The sequence below is a fragment of the Eubalaena glacialis genome, chromosome 10 (assembly GCF_028564815.1).
Source record: "Eubalaena glacialis isolate mEubGla1 chromosome 10, mEubGla1.1.hap2.+ XY, whole genome shotgun sequence".
In the NCBI taxonomy this organism is placed as follows: Eukaryota; Metazoa; Chordata; class Mammalia; order Artiodactyla; family Balaenidae; genus Eubalaena; species Eubalaena glacialis.
Window position 1 is genome coordinate 41,941,576 of NC_083725.1, and position 20,728 is coordinate 41,962,303.

The 20,728-nt window shown below is 37.9% G+C and overlaps 1 protein-coding gene across 1 annotated transcript; it reads left to right on the plus strand.

Moving 5' to 3' along the window:
• Window positions 1-6,865: 6,865 nt before the first annotated feature.
• Window positions 6,866-19,905, plus strand: MMP7 (matrix metallopeptidase 7). The gene is made up of 6 exons (XM_061202640.1): window positions 6,866-7,015; window positions 9,526-9,752; window positions 9,838-9,986; window positions 11,335-11,463; window positions 17,329-17,490; window positions 19,657-19,905. The coding sequence occupies exons 1-6, from the start codon at window positions 6,899-6,901 to the stop codon at window positions 19,683-19,685; spliced, it is 813 nt and encodes a 270-aa protein (XP_061058623.1). The 5' UTR covers window positions 6,866-6,898; the 3' UTR covers window positions 19,686-19,905.
• The last annotated feature ends 823 nt before the right edge of the window (window positions 19,906-20,728 follow it).

Here is a 20,728-nt window from a genome sequence, read left to right on the forward strand (position 1 = left end):
CTTAGAAGAAAACATAGACATAAATAATCATGACTTTGGACTTCGTGGTAGATTCTTAGATACAACACCGAAAGCATGAACAACCAAAGAAAAAATAGATAAATTGGACTTCATCAAAACTAGAAACTCTATACATCAAAGGACATTATCAAAAGAGTGAAAAGACGACCTACAGAAAGGCAGAAAATACTTGCAAATCATATATCTGATAAGGGCTTAGCATCCAGAATATATAAGGAATTCTTACAACTCAACAGAAAAAAGACAAACAACCCAATTTCTTAAAATGGGTAGAAGACTTGAATAGACATTTATCCAAAGATTTACAAATGGATAACAAGCACATGAAAAGATGCTCAACATGAGTCACTACTCATTAGAAATACAAATCAAAACCATAATGAGATACAACTTCACACCTACTAGGATGGTTATAATTTTGAAAAATTTAACACAACATAAAAAATGTTGATAAGAACATATAGAAATTGAAATCCTCATACATTGCTGGTGGGAATTTAAAATCGGAAGGACCTTCAAGAAGGTGGAGGCTTAAGACGTGGAGATCACCTTCCTCCCCACAAATACATCAAAAATACATCTACATGTGAAACAACTCCTACAGAACACCTACTGAACGCTGGCAGAAGACCTCAGACTTCCCAAAAGGCAAGAAACTCCCCATGTACCTGGGTAGGGCAAAAGAAAAAAGCAAAAACAGAGACAAAAGAATAGGGATGGGACCTTCACTTCTGGGATGCAGATGTGAAGGAGGAAAAGTTTCCACACACTAGGAAGACCCTTCACTGGTGGAGATGGTCGGTGGGCGGGGGGGAAGCTTCGGAGTCATGGAGGAGAGCGCAGCAATAGGGGTGCAGAGGACAAAGCAGAGGGATTTCCGCACAGAGGGTTGGTGCCGACCAGCACTCACCAGCCCGAGAGGCTTGTCTGCTCACCCGCCAGGGTGGGTGGGGGCTGGGAGCTGAGGTTCGGGCTTTGGAGGTCAGATCCCAGGGAGAGGACTGGGGTTGGCTGCATGAACACAGCCTGAAGGGGGCTAGTGCACCACAGCTAGCCGGGAGGGAGTCCGGGAAAAACTCTGGACCTGCCTAAGAGGCAAGAGACCATTGTTTCAGGGTGCGCGAAGAGAGGAGATTCAGAGCACTGCCTAAATGAGTTTCAGAGGCAGGCGCGAGCCACGGCTATCAGCGTGGACACCAGAGACAGGCATAAAACGCTAACGCTGCTGCTGTAGCCACCAAGAAGCCTGTGTGCAAGCACAGGTCACTATCCACACCTTCCCTCCCAGGAGCCTGTGCAGCCCGCCACTGCCAAGGTCCAGTGATCCAGGCACAACTTCCCCAGGAGAACACACAGCTTGCCTCAGGCTGTTGCAAATTCATGCAGGCCTCTGCCACCACAGGCTCACCCCACATTCGGTACCCCTCCCTCCACCTGGCCTGAGTGAGCCAGAGCCCCCGAATCAGCTGCTACTTTAACCCCACCCTCTCTGGGCAGGGAACAGATGCCCTCAGGTGACCTACATGCAGAGGCAGGGCCAAATCCAAAGCTGAACTCCAGGAGCTGTGCGAACAAAGAGAAAGGGAAATTACTCCGTGTAGCCTCAGGAGCAGCAGATTAAATTTCCACAATCAACTTGATGTACGCTGCACCTGTGGAATCCCTGAATAGACAATGAATCATCCTGAAATTGAGGCAGTGGACTTTGGGAGAAACTGTAGACTTGGGGTTTGCTGACTGCAACTGATTTGTTTCCGGTTTTATGTTTATCTTAGTCTAGTATTTATAACTTATTATCATTGGTAGATTTGTTTACTGGTTTGGTGGCTCTCTTCTTTTTATTTTTTTATTACTTTTTTATTTTTTATTTTAATAATATTTTTAAATTTTTTATCTTAATAACTTTATTTTCTTTATTTATTTGTATTCTCCCTTTTCTTCTGAACTGTGTGGCTGACAGGGTCTTGGTGCTCCAGCCGGGTGTCAGGCCTGAGCCTCAGAGATGGAAGAGCAGAGTTCAGGACATTGGATCACCAGAGACCTCCTGGCCCCACATAATATCAGTCAGCAAGACCTCTCCCAGAGATATATGTCTCAACGTTAAGACCCAGCTCCACTCCAACCAGCAAGCTCCAGTGCTGGACACCCCATGCCAAACAACTAGCAAGACAGGAATACAACCCCACCCATTAGCAGAGAGGCTGCCTAAAATCATAATAAGTCCACAGACACCCCAAAACACACCACTAGACTCAGTCCTGCCCACCAGAAAGACAAGATCCAGCCTCATCCACCAGAACACAGGCACTAGTCCCCTCCACCAGGAAGCCTACACAACCCACTGAACCAACCTTACCCACTGGGGGCAGACACCAAAAACAACAGGAACTACGAAATGCAGCCTGTGACAAGGAGACCCCAAACACAGTAAGTTAAGCAAAATGAGAAGACAGAGAAATATACAGCAGATGAAGGAACAAGGTAAAAACCCACCAGACCAAACAAATGAAGAGGAACTAGGCAATCTACCTGAAAAAGAATTCAGAGTAATGGTAGTAAAGATGATACAAAACCTTGGAAATAGAATGGAGAAAATACAAGAAACGTTTAACAAGGACCTAGAAGAACTAAAGAGCAAACAAACTATGATGAACAACACAATAAATGAAATTAAAAATTCTCTAGAAGGAATCAATAGCAGAATAACTGAGGCAGAAGAACAGACAAGTGACTTGGAAGATAAAATACTGGAAATAACTACCACAGACCAGAATAAAGAAAAAAGAATGAAAAGAATTGAGGACAGTCTCAGAGACCTCTGGGACAACATTAAATGCACCAACATTCGAATTATAGGATTCCCCAGAGGAAGAGAAAAAGAAAGAGTTTGAGAAAATATTTGAAGAGATTATAGTTGAAAACTTCCTTAATATGAGAAAGGAAATAGTCAATCAAGTTCAGGAAGCACAGAGAGTCCCATACAGGATAAATCCAAGGAGAAACACGCCAAGACACATATTAATCAAACTATCAAAAACTAAATACAAAGAAAAAATATTAAAAGCAACAAGGGAAAAGCAGCAAATAACATATAAGGGAATCCCCATAAGGTTAACAGCTGATCTTTCAGCAGAAACTCTGCAAGCCAGAAGGGAGTGGCAGGACATCTTTAAAGTGATGAAAGGGAAAAACCTACAACCAAGATTACTCTACCCAGCAAGGATCTCATTCATATTCGACAGAGAAATTAAAACCTTTACAAACAAGCAAAAGCTAAGAGAATTCAGCACCACAAAACCAGCTTTACAACAAGGGCAAAAGGAACTTCTCTAGGCAGGAAATACAAGAGAAGGAAAAGACCTACAAAAACAAACCCAAAACAATTAAGAAAATGGTAATAGGAACACACATATCAATAATTACCTTAAATGTAAATGGATTAAATGCTCCAACCAAAAGACAGAGGCTTGCTGAATGGATACAAAAACAAGATCCGTATATATGCTGTCTACAAGAGACCCACTTCAGACCTAGGGACACATACAGACTGAAAGTGAGGGGATGGAAAAAGATATTCCACGCAAATGGAGATCAAAAGAAAGCTGGAGTAGCAATACTCATATCAGACAAAATAAACTTTAAAATAAAGACTATTACAAGAGACAAAGAAGAACACTACATAATGCTCAAGGGATTCATCCAAGAAGAATATATAACAATTGTAAATATTTATGCACCCAACATAGGAGCACCTCAATACATAAGGCAATTGCTAACAGCCATAAAAGGAGAAATCAACAGTAACACAATCATAGTAGGGGACTTTAACACCCCACTTTTACCAATGGACAGATCAACAAAATTGAAAATAAATATGGAAACACAAGCTTTAAATGACACATTAAACAAGATGGACTTAATTGATATTTATAGGACATTCCATCCAAAAACAACAGAATACACTTTCTTCTCAAGTGCTCATGGAACATTCTCCAGGATCGATCAGATCTTGGGTCACAAATCAAGCCTTGGTAAATTTAAGAAAATTGAAATCGTATCAGTTATCTTTTCCGACCAAAACGCTATGAGACTAGATATCAATGACAGGAAAAAGAACTGTAAAAAACACAAAAAACATGGAGGCTAAACAATACACTACTAAATAACCAAGAGATCACTGAAGAAATCAAAGAGGAAATCAAAAAATACATAGAAACATATGACAATAAAAACACGACGACCCAAAACCTATGGGATGCAGCAAAAGCAGTTCTAAGAGGGAAGTTTATAGCAAGAAAATCGTAACTCAAGAAATAAGAAAAATCTGAAATAAACAACCTAACCTTACACCTAAAGCTATTAGAGAAAAAAGAACAAAAAATACCCCAAAGTTGGCAGAAGGAAAGAAATCATAAAGATCAGATCGGAAATAAATGAAAATGAAATGAAGGAAACAATAGCAAAGCTCAATAAAACTAAAAGTTAGTTCTTTGAGAAAATAAACAAAATTGATAAGCCATTAGCCAGACTAATCAAGAAAAAAAGGGAAAAGACTCAAATCAACAGAATTAGAAATGAAAAGGAGAAGTAACAACTGACACTGCAGAAATACAAAGGCTCATGAGAGATTACTACAAGCAACTCTATGCCAATAAAATGGACAACCTGGAAGAATGGACAAATTCTTAGAAATGCACAACCTGCCGAGACTGAACCAGGAAGAAGTAGAAAATATGAACAGACCAATCACAAGCACTGAAATTGAAACTGTGATTAAAAATCTTCCAACAAACAAAAGCCCAGGACCAGATGGCTTCACAGGCGAATTCTATCAAACATTTAGAGAAGAGCTAACACCTATCCTTCTCAAACTCTTCCAAAATATAGCAGAGGGAGGAACACTCCCAAACTCATTCTACAAGGCCACCATCACCCTGATACCAAAACCAGACAAAGATGTCACAAAAAAAGAAAACTACAAGCCAATATCACTGATGAACATAGATGAGAAAATCCTCAACAAAATACTAACAAACAGAATCCAACAGCACATTAAAAGGATCATACACCATGATTGAGTGGATTTTATCCCAGGAATGCAAGGATTCTTCAGTATACGCAAATCAATCAATGTGATAAACCATATTAATAAATTGAAGGAGAAAAACCATATGATCATTTCAATAGATGCAGAAAAAGTTTTCGACAAAATTCAACACCCATTTATGACAAAAACTCTCCAGAAAGTAGGCATAGAGGGAACTTATGTCAACATAATAAAGGGCATATATGACAAACCCACAGCCAACATCATTCTCAATGGTGAAAAACTGAAACCATCTCCACTAAGATCAGGAACAAGACAAGGTTGCCCACTCTCACCACTCTTATTCAACATAGTTTTGGAAGTTTTAGCCACAGCAATCAGAGAAGAAAAAGAAATGAAAGGACTCCAAATCGGAAAAGAAGTGAAACTGTCACTGTTTGCAGATGACATCATACTATACATAGAGAATCCTAAAGATGCTACCAGAAAACTACTACAGCTAATCAATGAATTTGGTAAAGTAGCAGGATACAAAGTTAATTCACAGAAATCTCTTTCATTCCTATATGTTAATGATGAAAAATCTGAAAGAGAAATTAAGGAAACACTCCCATTTACCATTGCAACAAAAAGAATAAAATACCTGGAATAAACCTACCTAAGAAGGCCAAAGACCTCTATCATATTTTTCAGCTCCAGCATATTTGGGGAGTTTCCCATGACTTATTATAGTAAAAAAGCCAGGTGCTCTCTCAAGAAATGTGTATTCTATATAATGACAAAATGAATAGGTAGTGTGATATGACACAAAAAGCACTGGACTGGGAATCAGGCCTACTATTAACTGGTTGTGTGAGCCTTGGAGAAATAAGTGAACCTGTTGTCTTGGTTTCAGTTTCATCTTCAGGAAGATTGAAGTAAGTGGACTAGAATCTCTAGGTCATGGATCTTTAATTGCTATATGTAGAATAACCATTATGTGTTGTGAGGACCAAACTAGCCCAAGTGGTGGCTGGTCAGCAGCCAGAGTCAGGGTGATTGGAAGAGAAAGATTGGAGAAAGTGATTTCCAAGTTGAAGGCCAGCTTTGGATAAACCTGCAACTACAGAAGGTGAAGCATGGTAAGTATGGTAGATGAACAGGCAAGCCCATGCCTGAACGGTTTTTTTGTTTAATATTTTTTCATGTAATTCAAGAGGAATTCAAGTGATGTTGACCACTAAGAAAAGAAATAATAAGGTACCTGGAAGGTGAGGGAGTGGAGCACAGGCTTTATGGTGGCCACCGACCCAATCACAGCAGAGCATTTCCACTTGCCACTCCTCCCATCATTCCCCTTTATGACTTTGGAGACTGTTACAAATGCTTGCTTTATAGTGATTTGAGTATTTGTATCTTTTATGTACTTTTCCATGCATTTCAAATTTTTAAAAAATTATGTTAAGATAAAATATGTCCTGAATAATGTTCCCCAAATTTTTAAACTGAGAAGACATGTCTAAGTAGCAATTTGATTCTGGCAAATAAAATGTGTTAAATTTAAATTTTCATGGGTCAAATTTATACAGAAGACAGGTGGGAGAAAAATCTTTTGAAAGACAAACACTTTGTGTGCTTCTTGCCAATAAGAACGTAATACTTCCTCATTGTCATTAATAAAAGATAATACACACTTTCAAAGTTCTGTAGACACTAAAAAGAAAGAAAACACTCAAATGCGTCACCTATTTCCACATTCAAGTCTGAGAAGCTATATAAATTTCTCCAGCCTCTGGCAGAAAACACCAAACCAACCGTAGGTCCGAGAGCAATCATCTCTGGACAGCAGCTATGCAGCTGGCTGTGCTGGCTGTGCTGTACGCTGTGAGTGTGCTGCCTGGCACCCTGGCCCTGCAGCTTCCCCGGAAGGCAGGAGGCATGAGTGAGCCGCCGTGGGAACAAGCTCAGGTATGTCACTGGCCCACTCACCTGGGCCTCCACAGGCTCACCATCAGCATTAGGAAGTATGTTTTTCAATTTTAATAATTTTTCTGATTATATAGGTAATATATGTTTTAATCAAGTAGCTGTTAGGAGCAAGCTTTGGAGCCTGCCCAAAGTAGATTCAAGTTCCAACTCCTCCGCTCAATTGTGTAGATGAACACAGGAATGTTATTAAACTTCTCTGAGCTTCAGTTTTCTAATTTGGAAGTTGGATAATATGATGATATCAACCAAATGGGGGTGTTGTGAAGCACTTAACAGAGTACCTGAGACATATTCAATAAGTTGAAGTCCTTATTGCTACTATTATTTATTGTAACTTGAGATTTTTCTCATAAAGAGCAAAGTGTTGCCTCTTACTATGAGGACTGCTTGTGATGGAGAGACTTGAAAAGAAAAAATGAGGGTATAAGTTGCAGTCCTCCCACTGACAAGCCAGTGATGATGGGCAAGGCATGAACTTCTGACTTTGTTTTCTCATATATCTAATAGAGATAATAATACTGTGTTTTATACCTCACAGGATTATTCTAGCGAATAAAGGAAGTGGTAACAATACCAACTAACATGTATGTAAAAATTACAGATTATAAAGTACTTCATATACATTGTGTCATTGAATCCTTAGCTCTATCCTGGGAAAAAGAAGAAACCAAAGTAAGGTTAATTCACATACTTGCTAATTGTAGAGATAAGAGTCAAGGACAAGTTCTGGTTCAAAAATCATGTTCTTTCCAATATACTACTTAATAAGTAGCCTAATAATTGTAAGTAATTATTACCTGGTAAAATAATGGGACATCTACTCCTAAGTATTGTTTATAAATTTAAGCTTTAAGCATAAGAAAAGTTGTGTTTTATTTCACACTAACTTTGACTTTTTAAAAGTCCATGTAATACATTGGACTGAACCATATGAAATTAGTGATATTTGACAGGTTTTCTTTCCTCCAAAAGAGCAATTTCATATGGGTCCACCTAACGGACTCTGCAGAAGGAGTACACTTGCAAGAGTATTGAGTCCCTTTACCCATGGTGCAGGTTGCCAATAAACCAGAGGGAGGTTCTCTAAGTTTAAAGGAAGGCAGGAAAATTCATCTTAAGGATGCAGAGAGATTTCTTTCAAAGGGTGTCTTTGTAAAGCCTGTAGCTCTGGAAGGGAAAAAATGAGCTATTTGTTTTTAAATCAGGGATTAATTGCTAATTGTCATAGGTGAACAGTAAGTGTTTGTTGTAGTGAATGAAATACAGTCATTGGTAACAGGAAGACAGAGCACAATATTGCTAAGGTTACTTACATAAAGTGCATACTCCTAAGCGATTCTCAGACAAGTAACCATTACCACCTACTCCAAATTAGATTGCAAATGAGTGAGCCAATGTTTAAATCATTTCAACGATATTATCACACATTATATAACACTATACATTTTTCTGATGAAATGGGCTTTGGAATCAGAACACAAGTTCAAATACCAGCTCCTTTGGTTACTCATGGGGTGACCTCGTGCAACTTATTTCACTCTTCTGAGCCATGATTCTTCAAATGTGAAATAGGAAAATAATGCCATATCTTACTTCACAGGGTGGTTATGAGGTTTAAATGAGATAAGTAATGTAAAGCTCCTGGTATAGTCCCTGGCACTAGTAAGTGCTTAATAAAAGTTCTTTGCTGTTGTTGTTATTTCATTTGCTTTCTATTTTTTCCTATTTAGGCTGCTGGACTGCCATCCTCATACCCATTCACTAGTGTCCTTTAAGAAATTCCCAGGGACCTAATTGCCCATGGAATACACCTGAGAGACCTGCTTTATCCTGCAGCCTCACAAAGAGGGTTTTACTAAGGATTTAGCCATGGAAAGAGCACTGGCCTGGCAGTCAAGAAACTCAGAGCCAGTTCTGATACTAACTTAACATGTGACCCCAGGGCAAATCATTTAGTTACTAAGAGTTTTGATTTCTTCACCTGGAGAATACATATATTAAACAAAATAATGTCATAATAACCTTTCCCAGGACTAAAATGTTAAGACCTTTAACCTCAGCTGGGACCTGATCTCCAGAGACTTTTAGAAAGGGCTGGGTGACTTTGGATCTCCCCATAGGGTCTCTGTTGCCAAGGGGAGGTCTCAGCTGTGCCCCTTGAGGGCACACTGGGCACTCTTCCTGATTGGCTACTACACACAAGTCTATGTTTTATAAAGTATACAGTGTGTTTCTCTTCAAAACATTTAATGGGATAAAAGAAAAATGGAGGGACTCTTTTGCTCATGAAATGAAATGGCAGTGCTTCATCATCAATATTAAGTTTTCTTTTCATTAATGCACTCTTGTTTTACTTGGTTACTATGTAAGTATTCTTCCTTCACACTATTATTTGGGTCCACAGGAGTCAGAGGCAAAGATGTGCAGACTTCTGAGCTAAAAGAAGACAATAAACAAGAATTATAGATTAATTACTCTCTTTCCAATAGGACTATCTGAAGAGATTTTATCCATCTGACTCAAGATCAAGGGACCCCAATAGTTTAGAAGTCGAACTCAAGCAGATGCAAAAATTCTTTCGCCTGCCTATAACTGGAACATTAAGCTCCCATACTATAGAAATCATGCGGAAGCCCAGATGTGGAGTGCCAGATGTTGCAGAATATTCCCTATTCCCAGATCGCCCAAAATGGACTTCCAAAGTAGTCACCTACAGGTTAGTTTTGCTTTGGCTCATTTTAGCAAAAACAATAAAGCCTATTTCCTAAAAGGTCAAACATTGTTTTCTTGTTTTCTACCAGGATCGTGTCATATACTCGAGACTTACCACATGTCATAGTGAATCAATTAGTGGCAAAGGCCTTCAACGTGTGGAGCAAAGAGATCCCACTGAGCTTCAAGAGAGTTAGTTGGGGAATTGCTGATATCATGATTGGCTTTGCAAGAGGAGGTAAGGAAGATTCCTGCAGGCTGATCCTGTGTGCTATTTTGCTTGTTGTTTATATCAATGCCCTCCTCTTTCTGGGATTTAAAATCTTTAAAGAGATATAGATAGATGATAGATGATAGACAGATAGATAGATAGATAGATAGATAGATAGATCTCATTAAAGATCAATGTTCTTACACTTTTTCTAGTCCATTAACTTAGAACCACTTTTTATAGCACAAGATGGCAAACTATGGCCCATGAGCCAAATCTGTAAATAGTTATTAGAACACAGCCATGGTCCTTCATTTACCTATTGTCTATGAGTGCTTTGGGGCTACAATGGCAGACTTTAGCAATTCTGACAGAGGTCTTCAAGCCCACAAATCTGGTCCTTTACAGAAAATGTTTGCCAACCTCTGTTTTGTAACATGAATCATGACATACATATATATGTATATTTATGGGACAGTTTAAAATATATCTAACTAACATCAACATTAAACCAAGAAGAGGTTGCAACTTCCAAAGGCCTTAAATGGTCTCCAAGAAGTGAACAGTCCCTGTGGCTTATTGCCAACACCCTTCATGTAGTAAAAAGTAGAAAATAGAGAACTTTCATATTAAAGGGCTTAAGGAGATATAACCCATATACATGAACTGCTATTAATTGCTGGTGTTTCATGGTGTAAATTTAGAGGAAAATGCTGCTCTTTTTGGCCTGCTTTAATGTTAAACTTCCTGGGTGCTGTGAATTTAGCCGAAATTTGAGCTTCAACCACAATATCAACAAGACTGAAGAAAACCTTACAGAAAAGCACTGATCATGGCACTTTATGTTTTTCAAGAACTGGATAAACTGGATATGGCCTGACACCAATTTGAAAATAAATGTCTCTGCATCACAAATCAAAGCACTATCAAAATCTATTTTAAGACACCTTCAGCACAGTTCTTCAAGAGACTGTCTACTACACCCACAAAGAAAAAGCTGGGTTTTTAAGAAAACGTATACTAAATGGTATGCAATTACCTGCTGAATCCAGTACTCAAACTCATTCTCTACTCTGCCACCATCCAGCTAAGGAAAATGATCAAATATAACACTTAGATGCCGCCACAAGTAGGATGTGAATGTATTTAAAGTCCATATCAGTAAGCTTTCAACATGTGGTGGTTATCAGGGATGAGCAGTGGTTCTGTGAAAGAAAAAGTCCCTGTGACAAATAAACACCCAAACCACTCTGTGTATGCAGCTGACTGCTTGGGCTAATCTTTCTAACCTCAATAATCATGTACTGTAAACTAAAAGATGAAATGACTGGAGATAAATTTAGTCACTAAAGGCAATTACCCTTTTTTCTTTCAGCTCACGGGGACCCCAACCCATTTGATGGGCCAGGAAACACACTGGCCCATGCCTTTGCACCTAGGCCAGGCCTGGGAGGAGATGCTCACTTTGATGAGGATGAACGCTGGACTGATGGTAGCAGTATAGGTACAGCATCCCATATCTCTTCCACTACATATCCTTTTTAAAATCCTGAACTTTTTATATCTTAACTATCTTTAATTTGACAATTGAAAGCAATTAATAATAGTTATTGAGCCCTTGCTAACTGCCACCTCTGTGCTTTAAATGCATTATTGCATTTAATATGCTCATAATGCTCCATATATAGAAGATGGATACTCAGGCTACAGAGTCAAGCAATGTTGGGTTCAATTTGCTGTACCTCTACCAATTACTCGCTTTGTGTCTTTGGGCAAGTTATTTAACTTCTCTAAGCCTCAGTTTCCTTATCTATGAAATGGGACTATAAGTAATTCCTACCTCACAGGATTGCTGTTTGAATTAAATGAGATAATGCTTATGCAGTGCTTAGCACAGTGCTTGGAATATATTAATAATTCAATAAATTATAGCTCTTTTGTATATATCTCCAAAATAAGTTTTTTAATTGAAGGAAAAAGAGGAGCAGAGACTATGATATTTGAGAAGTATATACAGTTCTGATATTATTCACTGTTTTCCAGAAAGAACCCACACCATAACCCAACCCATTGTATTCATCACTTTACAAAGTAGAAGATCATAGACAAAACAGAAAACTAATGAAGAGAAGCTCTAGATAAATAATCCTAATTGGAGACAATGCTTTTTAAAAAGTGGCTACTAACTGGCCCTGAAAGTGAAATGAGTACTTGTGTTTGGCAATGGGAATTCACCACTACAGTGATGCCTTGCCGTGAAAATCTAACCTATGTAAAATTATGACACTGCTTCCCTTTCACATCTTACATACCTTTTTCACTCTTCCTTCTTCCCACTCAAGGTAAGCTAAAGACAGCTTCCTTCAATCTAATGCACTACAATTGGAACTCTGGCCACTCAAACTCACACACTCACACCTTCCCCCTTATTTGCAAAGCCTTTCTATGAGTCTGAGGGAGAGAGAGCACATACATAATACACTTTAACAAATCAAAAACAAATCCCAGCATCGCCTGGAGTTCCTGCCTTATGGTCGTGCTTTCTCAAAGCCAACTTTCTCTCTCCTGCTATTCAAAGTCACTATCATTTATTGAATAGCCATTATTATTTTCCAGATATTGGGAAACTCATTATGACAAATCGACAAGGTAGGAATTATTATCTCCATTTAACAGATGAGGAACTGAGACTCAGAAATACCCAGTAATTTGTCCAAAGTTGTCCAGGTAGTAAGTAGCAGAGCTGGATTTCAAAACCAGGTATTTATACAATACTTATAAGCCTTTGCTTTCCTCTACTGAATATTGCTATCTGAGTGATTACATAAGAAGCAAATAGGCAGAAAAACATTATATTAAAAAATAAAAAAGGTGATGAGATTAAAGCACTACTATTCTTTTTTTTTTAAACTTTATTGAAGTATAGTTGATTTACAGTGTTGTGTTAATTTCTGCTGTACTGCAAAGTCATTCAGTTATACACATATTCTTTTTCATATACTTTTCCATTATGGTTTATCCCAGGATATTGAAGAGAGTTCCCTGTGCTTTACAGTAGGACCTGTTTGTTTATCCATCCTATATATCATGGTTTGCATCTGCTAATCCCAAACTCCCAATCTTTCCCTCCCACACCCCCACCCCCTTGGCAACCATGAGTCTGCTCTCAATGTCTGTGAGTCTGTTTTTGTTTCATAGATATGTTCATTTGTGTCATATTTTAGATTCCACATATAAGTGATATCAGATGGTATTTGTCTTTTTCTTATTTCACTTAGTATATCTCAGGTCCATCCATGTTGCTGCAAATGGCATTATTTCATTCTTTTTTATGGCTGAGTAGTATTCCATCATATAAATGTACCACATCTGCGTTTTTTTTTAACATCTTTATTGGAGTATAATTGCTTTACAATGGTGTGCTAGTTTCTGCTGTATAACAAAGTGAATCAGCTATACATATACATATATCCCCATATCTCCCCCCTCTTGTGTCTCCCTCCTACCCTCCCTATCCCACCCCTCTAGGTGGTCACAAAGCACCGAGCTGATCTCCCTGTGCTATGTGGCTACTTCCCAATAGCTATCTATTTTACATTTGGTAGTGTATATATGTCCATGGCACCCTCTCACTTCATCCCAGCTTACCCTTCCCCCTCCCCATGTCCTCAAGTCCATTCTCTATGTCTGCATCTTTATTCCTGTCCTACTCCAACGTTCTTCAGAACCTTTTTTTTTTTTTTTAGATTCCATATATATGTGTTAGCATACGGTATTTGTTTTTCTCTTTCTGACTTATTTCATTCTGTATGACAGACTATAGGTCCATCCACCTCGCTACAAATAACTCAATTTCGTTTCTTTCTATGGCTGAGTAATATTCCATTGTATATAAGTGCCACATCTTTTTACCCATTCATCTGTCAATGGACACTTAGGTTGCTTCCATGTCCTCGCTATTGTAAATAGTGCTGCAGTGAACATTGGGTACATGACTCTTTTTGAATTATGGCTCTCTCTGGGTATATGCCCAGCAGTGGGATTGCTGGGTCATATGGTAGTTCTATTTTTAGTTGTTTAAGGAACCTCCATAGTGTTCTCCATAGTGGCTGTAACAATTTACATTCCCAAAAACAGTGCAAGAGGGTTCCCTTTTCTGCACACCCTCTCCAGCATTTATTGTTTGTAGATTTTTTGATGATGGCCATTCTGACTGGTGTGAGGTGATACCTCATTGTAGTTTTGATTTGCATTTCTCTAATGATTAGTGATGTTGAACATCCTTTCATGTGTTTGTTGGCAATCTGTATATCTTCTTTGGGGAAATGTCTGTTTAGGTCTTCTGCCCATTTTTGGACTGGGTTGTTTGTTTTTTTGATATTGAGCTGCATGAGCTGCTTGTATATTTTGGAGATTAATCCTTTGTCAGTTGCTTCATTTGCAAATATTTTCTCCCATTCTGAGGGTTGTCTTTTCATCTTGTTTATGGTTTCCTTTGCTATGCAAAAGCTTTTAAGTTTCATTAGGTCTCATTTGTTTATTTTTGTTTGTACTTCCATTCCTCTAGGAGGTGGGTCAAAAAGGATCTTGCTGTGATGTATGTCATAGAGTGTTCTGCCTATGTTTTCCTCTAAGAGTTTTACACTGTCTGGCCTTATATTTAGGTCTTTAATCCATTTGGAGTTTATTTTTTGTATGGTGTTATGAATTGTTCTAATTTCATTCTTTTACATGTAGCTGTCCAGTTTTCCCAGCACCACTTATTGAAGAGGCTGTCTTTTCTCCATTGTATATTCTTGCCTCCTTTATCAAAGATAAGGTGACCATAGGTGCGTGGGTTTATCTCTGGGCTTTCTATCCTGTTCCATTGGTCTATATTTCTGTTTTTGTGCCAGTACCATACTGTCTTGATTACTGTAGCTTTGTAGTGTAGTCTGAAGTCAGGGAGCCTGATTTCTCCAGCTCCGTTTTTCTTTCTCAATATTGCTTTGGCTATTTGGGGTCTTTTGTGTTTCCATACAAATTGTGAAATTTTTTGTTCTAGTTCTGTTAAAAATGTCGTTGGTAATTTGATAGGGATTGCATTGAATCTGTAGATCGCTTTGGGTAGTATAGTCATTTTCACAATGTTGATTCTTCCAATCCAAGAACATGGTATATCCCTCCATCTGTTTGTATCCTCTTTAATTTCTTTCATAAGGGTCTTATAGTTTTCTGCATACAGTCTTTTGTCTCCTTAGGTAGGTTTACTCCTAGATATTTTATTCTTTTTGTTGCAGCAGTAAATGGGAGTGTTTCCTCAATTTCTCTTTCACATTTTTCATCATTAGTGTATAGGAATGCAAGAGATTTCTGTGCATTAATTTTGTATCCTGCTACTTTACCAAATTCATTGATTAGCACTAGTAGTTTTCTAGTAGCATCTTTAGGATTCTCTATGTATAGTATTATGTCATCTGCAAACAGTGACAGTTTTACTTCTTCTTTTCCAATTTGGATTCTTTTTATTTCTTTTTCTTCTCTGATTGCTGTGGCTAAAACTTCCAAAACTATGCTGAATAATAGTGGTGAGAGTGGGCAACCTTGTCTTGTTCCTGATCTTAGTGGAAATGGTTTCAGTTTTTCACCATTGAGAACAATGTTGGCTGTGGGTTTGTCATATATGCCCTTTATTATGTTGACATAAGTTCCCTCTATGACTACTTTCTGGAGGGTTTTTATCATAAATGGGTGTTGAATTTTGTCAAAAGCTTTTTCTGCATCTATTGAGATGATCATATGGTTTTTATTCTTCAGTTTGTTAATATGGTGTATCACATTGATTGATTTGAGTATATTGAAGAATCCTTGCATTCCTGGCATAAACCCCACTTGATCATGGTGTATGATCCTTTTAATGTGCTGTTGGATTCTGTTTGCTAGTATTGTGTTGAGGATTTCTGCATCTGTGTTCATCAGTGGTATTGGCCTGTAGTTTTCTTTTTTTTGGCATCTTTGTCTGGTTTTGGTATCAGGGTGATGGTGGCCTTGTAGAATGAGTTTAGGAGTGTTCCTCCCTTTGCTATATTTTGGAAGAGTTTGAGAAGGATAGGTGTTAGCTCTTCTCTACATGTTTGATAGAATTTGCCTGTGAAGCCATCTGGTCCTGGGCTTTTGCTTGTTGGAAGATTTTTAATCACAGTTTCAATTTCAGTGCTTGTGATTGGTCTGTTTATATTTTCTATTTCTTCCTGGTTCAGTCTCAGAAGGTTGTGCTTTTCTAAGAAGTTGTCCATTTCTTCCAGGTTGTCCATTGTATTGGCATATAGTTGCTTGTAGTAATCTCTCATGATCCTTTGTATTTCTGCAGTGTCAGTTGTTGCTTCTCCTTTTCATTTCTAATTCTGTTGATTTGAGTTTTCTTCCTTTTTTTCTTGATGAGTCTGGCTAATGGTTTATCAATTTTGTTTATCTCTGAAAGAACCAGCTCTTAGTTTTATCGATCTTTGCTATTGTTTCCTTTATTTCTTTTTCATTTATTTCTGATCTGATCTTTATGGTTTCTTTCCTTCTGCTAACTTTGGGGGTTTTTTTGTTCTTCTTTCTCTAATTGCTTTAGATGTAAGGTTAGGTTGTTGGTTTGAGATGTTTCTTGTTTCTCGAGGTAGGATTGTATTGCTATAAACTTCCCTCTTAGAACTGCTTTTGCTGCATCCTATAGGTTTTGGGTCATCGTGTTTTCATTGTCATGTTTCTAGGTATTTTTTGATTTCCTCTTTGATTTCTTCAGTGATCTCTTGGTTATTTAGTAGTGTATTGTTTAGCCTCCATGTGTTTGTATTTTTTACAGATTTTTTCCTGTAATTGATATCTACTCTCATAATGTTGTGGTTGGAAAAGATACTTGATATGATTTCAATTTTCTTAAATTTACCAAGGCTTGATTTGTGACCCAAGATATGTTCTTTCCTAGAGAATGTTCCAGGAGCACTTGAGAAGAAAGTGTAATCTGCTCTTTTTGGATGGAATGTCCTATAAATATTTATTAAGTCCATCTTGTTTAATGTATCATTTAAAGCTTGTGTTTCCTTATTTATTTTCATTTTGGATGATCTGTCCATTGGTGAAAGTGAGGTGTTAAAGTCCCCTACTATGACTGTGTTACTGTCGATTTCACCTTTCATGGCTGTTAGCATTTGCCTTATGTATTGAGGAAAGCACTACTATTCTGATTCCTCTTCTAAACCTTCCACCTTTGTGAAGGCCTGGAAACAAATAAGCAAACTATGGAGAATTTAAATAGGTATTTTATAGTTATTTTATCTTTATTATTATCTATTTTGATTTTAGAGTTATTTTTTACAATTACTGTATGTCTCTTTGGTTGCAGGAATTAACTTCCTGTATGCGGCAACTCATGAACTTGGCCATTCCTTGGGTCTGGATCATTCATCTGATCCTAATGCTGTGATGTATCCAACTTATGGAGAAGGCGATTCCAAGAATTTCAAACTTTCACAGGATGATATCAATGGAATTCAGAAATTATATGGTAATATTTATGATTTCCGTATTTCCAATGTCTCCTTAAGACATTGCCTCCTTTGGGTAGGCTTGAATGAGAAAGGCTGGGAAATAGGTATTTACTTGGAAAAACACACTGGAACTTTTATATCCAAAAGCCTATTGAGGGGAGAAATTTGAGACATTAGATACTTGAAATTTAATCATGCTATTTTATATTATGAGGATATCGATTTTAAGTTTTCAGTAATACAGTATCATTTGGTGAAATCATGAAAATGACACTCTCAAGCGTTTTTTTTAAGCTGCCACTCACTCTTCTTTTTTGCTCGGTTCAAATACTTTAGGGGAGCCTCCCCCATAGGGACGGACAGAGGAACATAACACCTTCCCCCGTAGCTTCCCACTCCGAGGGGTTTGGCCCTAGGTGCTTAAAAGTTACCCAATTTTTCCTGCCTGTATATATGCATAGGGAAAGGGGTTAACCATAGACAGTGACTTCTTATAATTGCTGGTCATGACGGGTATGAATATACCATGTCCCAATCTACACTTTTTTGTTTTAATCAAGTTCCAAATTCAATTTAAAAGAATAAACTGATTTGTATTTGCTTGATCAAGTTAGAAAGAGTAATGTGAGAAAGGACTCAAAGGACAAGGATAAAAAGCCATGTCTCTAGATAAAGATGAGAATAATAAGAATCAAAGAAGCTAAATAAATCATCCAAGGACAAGAGGCTGCTGAGTTCTTGAACAAAGATTCCAAGCCAGGGCTGCATGATTTCACATTCTACTTCATATTTCAGCCTATCACTACTTAGTATGCTTCTAAAAGCAATTTGGAAAAGAAAATACATACGGAATGATATCTTTAAGTACACAGATATAATTAAACCTTTCCGGCAAAATACAAGGATGATAAGAATATACGGCAAAAAGATAACGTAAGAGTCTCTGAATGTTCAGAAGAGCAATGAAAGTGCTTCCACATAATAAATAATGTAATGTCCTCAGGGGGAAATTACTCCTGTAGGATAATGGATTTAAGCTATCAGTTGAACCTATAACTTACTATCGATCAGCATCTCCCAAATTGTGTTCCCAGAACACTGGTCCTACCAGACAATTCCCCAAAAAAAGATGCTTTGGAGAAACAAGTTCAAAAACCACTACCTACTGTACTTAAGGTGCACAGGATGTTAAAAAGGATCTAACAAACTGTCATTTAACTCAGTGCTTCCCAAATTATAATCCTTTTTTTGGCACACCCATTGAGCCCTCTCAGAATAGCATTTCAGAGAACACATTTTGGAAAATACCATTAACTGTACCACAAAGTTCTGACTTAACGAGCTGCTGCTGTCCAAAAAAGTTCACAAAACACTGACAATTGTTGGTAAAGTCAACACCAACAAAACAGAAAATATTACCTTCCCTTATATAAAACTACGGAACTTACAGAATACTCTACGGCATGTATAACTATCTTTGAACCTAAGAAAATTAGAAAGGGCCTGAAAAATGTTCTTTGGCAGACTGATTAGATTTAACATAAAGAAGATGGATTAGTGCATTAAATTCTTAAGTATTAGACAGTGAAGTGCCTCTAGTCAAAGTTGGAAAGAGGTAGCTTCTGGACAAATGAAAGTAAGATTTAATTACACAGGTTTTTAATGTAGGCAGTTCAATAATACAAGAAGTGATGTGAGCAGAAAATATAAATTCAAAAGAACGTGATTAAACTCATGGATATAAAATTCCCAATGTTCCTTTCAGAATAATAAAAATAATAGCTAAAATGTATCAAGTTTTTATAGTGTACCAGGCATTTCACGTGCAATAGCTTATTTAATTCAACAATCCAATGAATTGTTACTGTCCTCATTTTACAGGCTGGTAATCTAACATGAAGAGAGGCTAAGTAATAACTTACCCAAGATCACATGGCTGGTAAAATGACAGAGTGAAAAGACAGGGTGCAAAGATATCTGACCACCCAGGGACCACACTCCATACAGGGTTGCCTTTTTAGCCTTTGGAGGTTGTTCTTCAGAACCGTTGTCCCAGGCACAGAAACTGGGTTGGGTGAATGATGGACTGTACATACTGTGACATTTCTTGTGTTTTTATAGTCTTAGGATTTTTTAATATGTTTTATACATTGTCAGAATGTTCTTATTTTGTCTCTTCACAGGAAAGAGAAATGATTCAAGAAAAAATTAGAAACTTCAGGGAGAACACACATTCATTCATTGGATTCTATATAGTTGTTCCCAACCAGAATTAAAGAACACTGTTGCTGCACTCCATTTACCCCTTGCTGCCTCCATCCTTGTACTGTGGTTGGTTTTTGTACATCTCTCTCCCCCTCCGGGGATAAACCCTTTTATGACATTACTATGTCTTACTCATCTATGACTCTCCTCAAGCAACATGCACTTGGTGGATGTCAATAAATGTTAAATACATAGATAAATAAAATTTTTATTCCATGGTAAAATGATTTCTATTTGGAAGTACTGTTTCCGTGGCAAGAGAAGATATGCTATACAATGAAATCAGACTAAGACCAGAAAAAAGAATTAAATAACCCCACCACATTATTTTGGGTCTTCAGCTGCACCTCACCCTATCACCAGTTGGGTAAGGTATAGTATAGTATAGTATAGTACAGTATAGTATAAACCAAGATAGTGTAACCCAAAGGTACCTTAAGTTCCCCCAATCCTTTGGTCCAATCTCTCACTCTGAGTATTCTGGGAAGTCCAAATCTTCCCACAAAATGTGTGTGAATTCCCAGAGATTTATATTCTCATAGTCCCTTCTGGCACTAAGTTCCTGCCCCTGAACTGACTTCATAGCATCTCTCCTACCACAGCTGTTCTCTGTTCCCTTTCCTCTGCCCCATCACAATCCAAATATCAATCTCACCCTCTTCTCTTTTACTTTCTCCAAACCAGTCCTACAAGGCTTTTGTGAGATTGTTGACACTGCTGAAGATTTGCATCAACGGTGAGATTTTACACTGCACAAGGACAATGAAATTGAACTAAACTCAAATTGGATATTATCCTCACCCTTCAAATCCTTTACCCATCCCAGCATCAGGAATTTCCCACTGGCCACCTACCTCTGCAGGCTCCAACCTCCTACCACATCTCTCCCTAATCCTCAAATCTCTAAACCCCAGTCCTTCTGACTTCCCTCAGAAACTCATTTCCTGAGGTTCAAGTAGCTCTCCCTCTTGGTGCACAGAGACTCGCTAC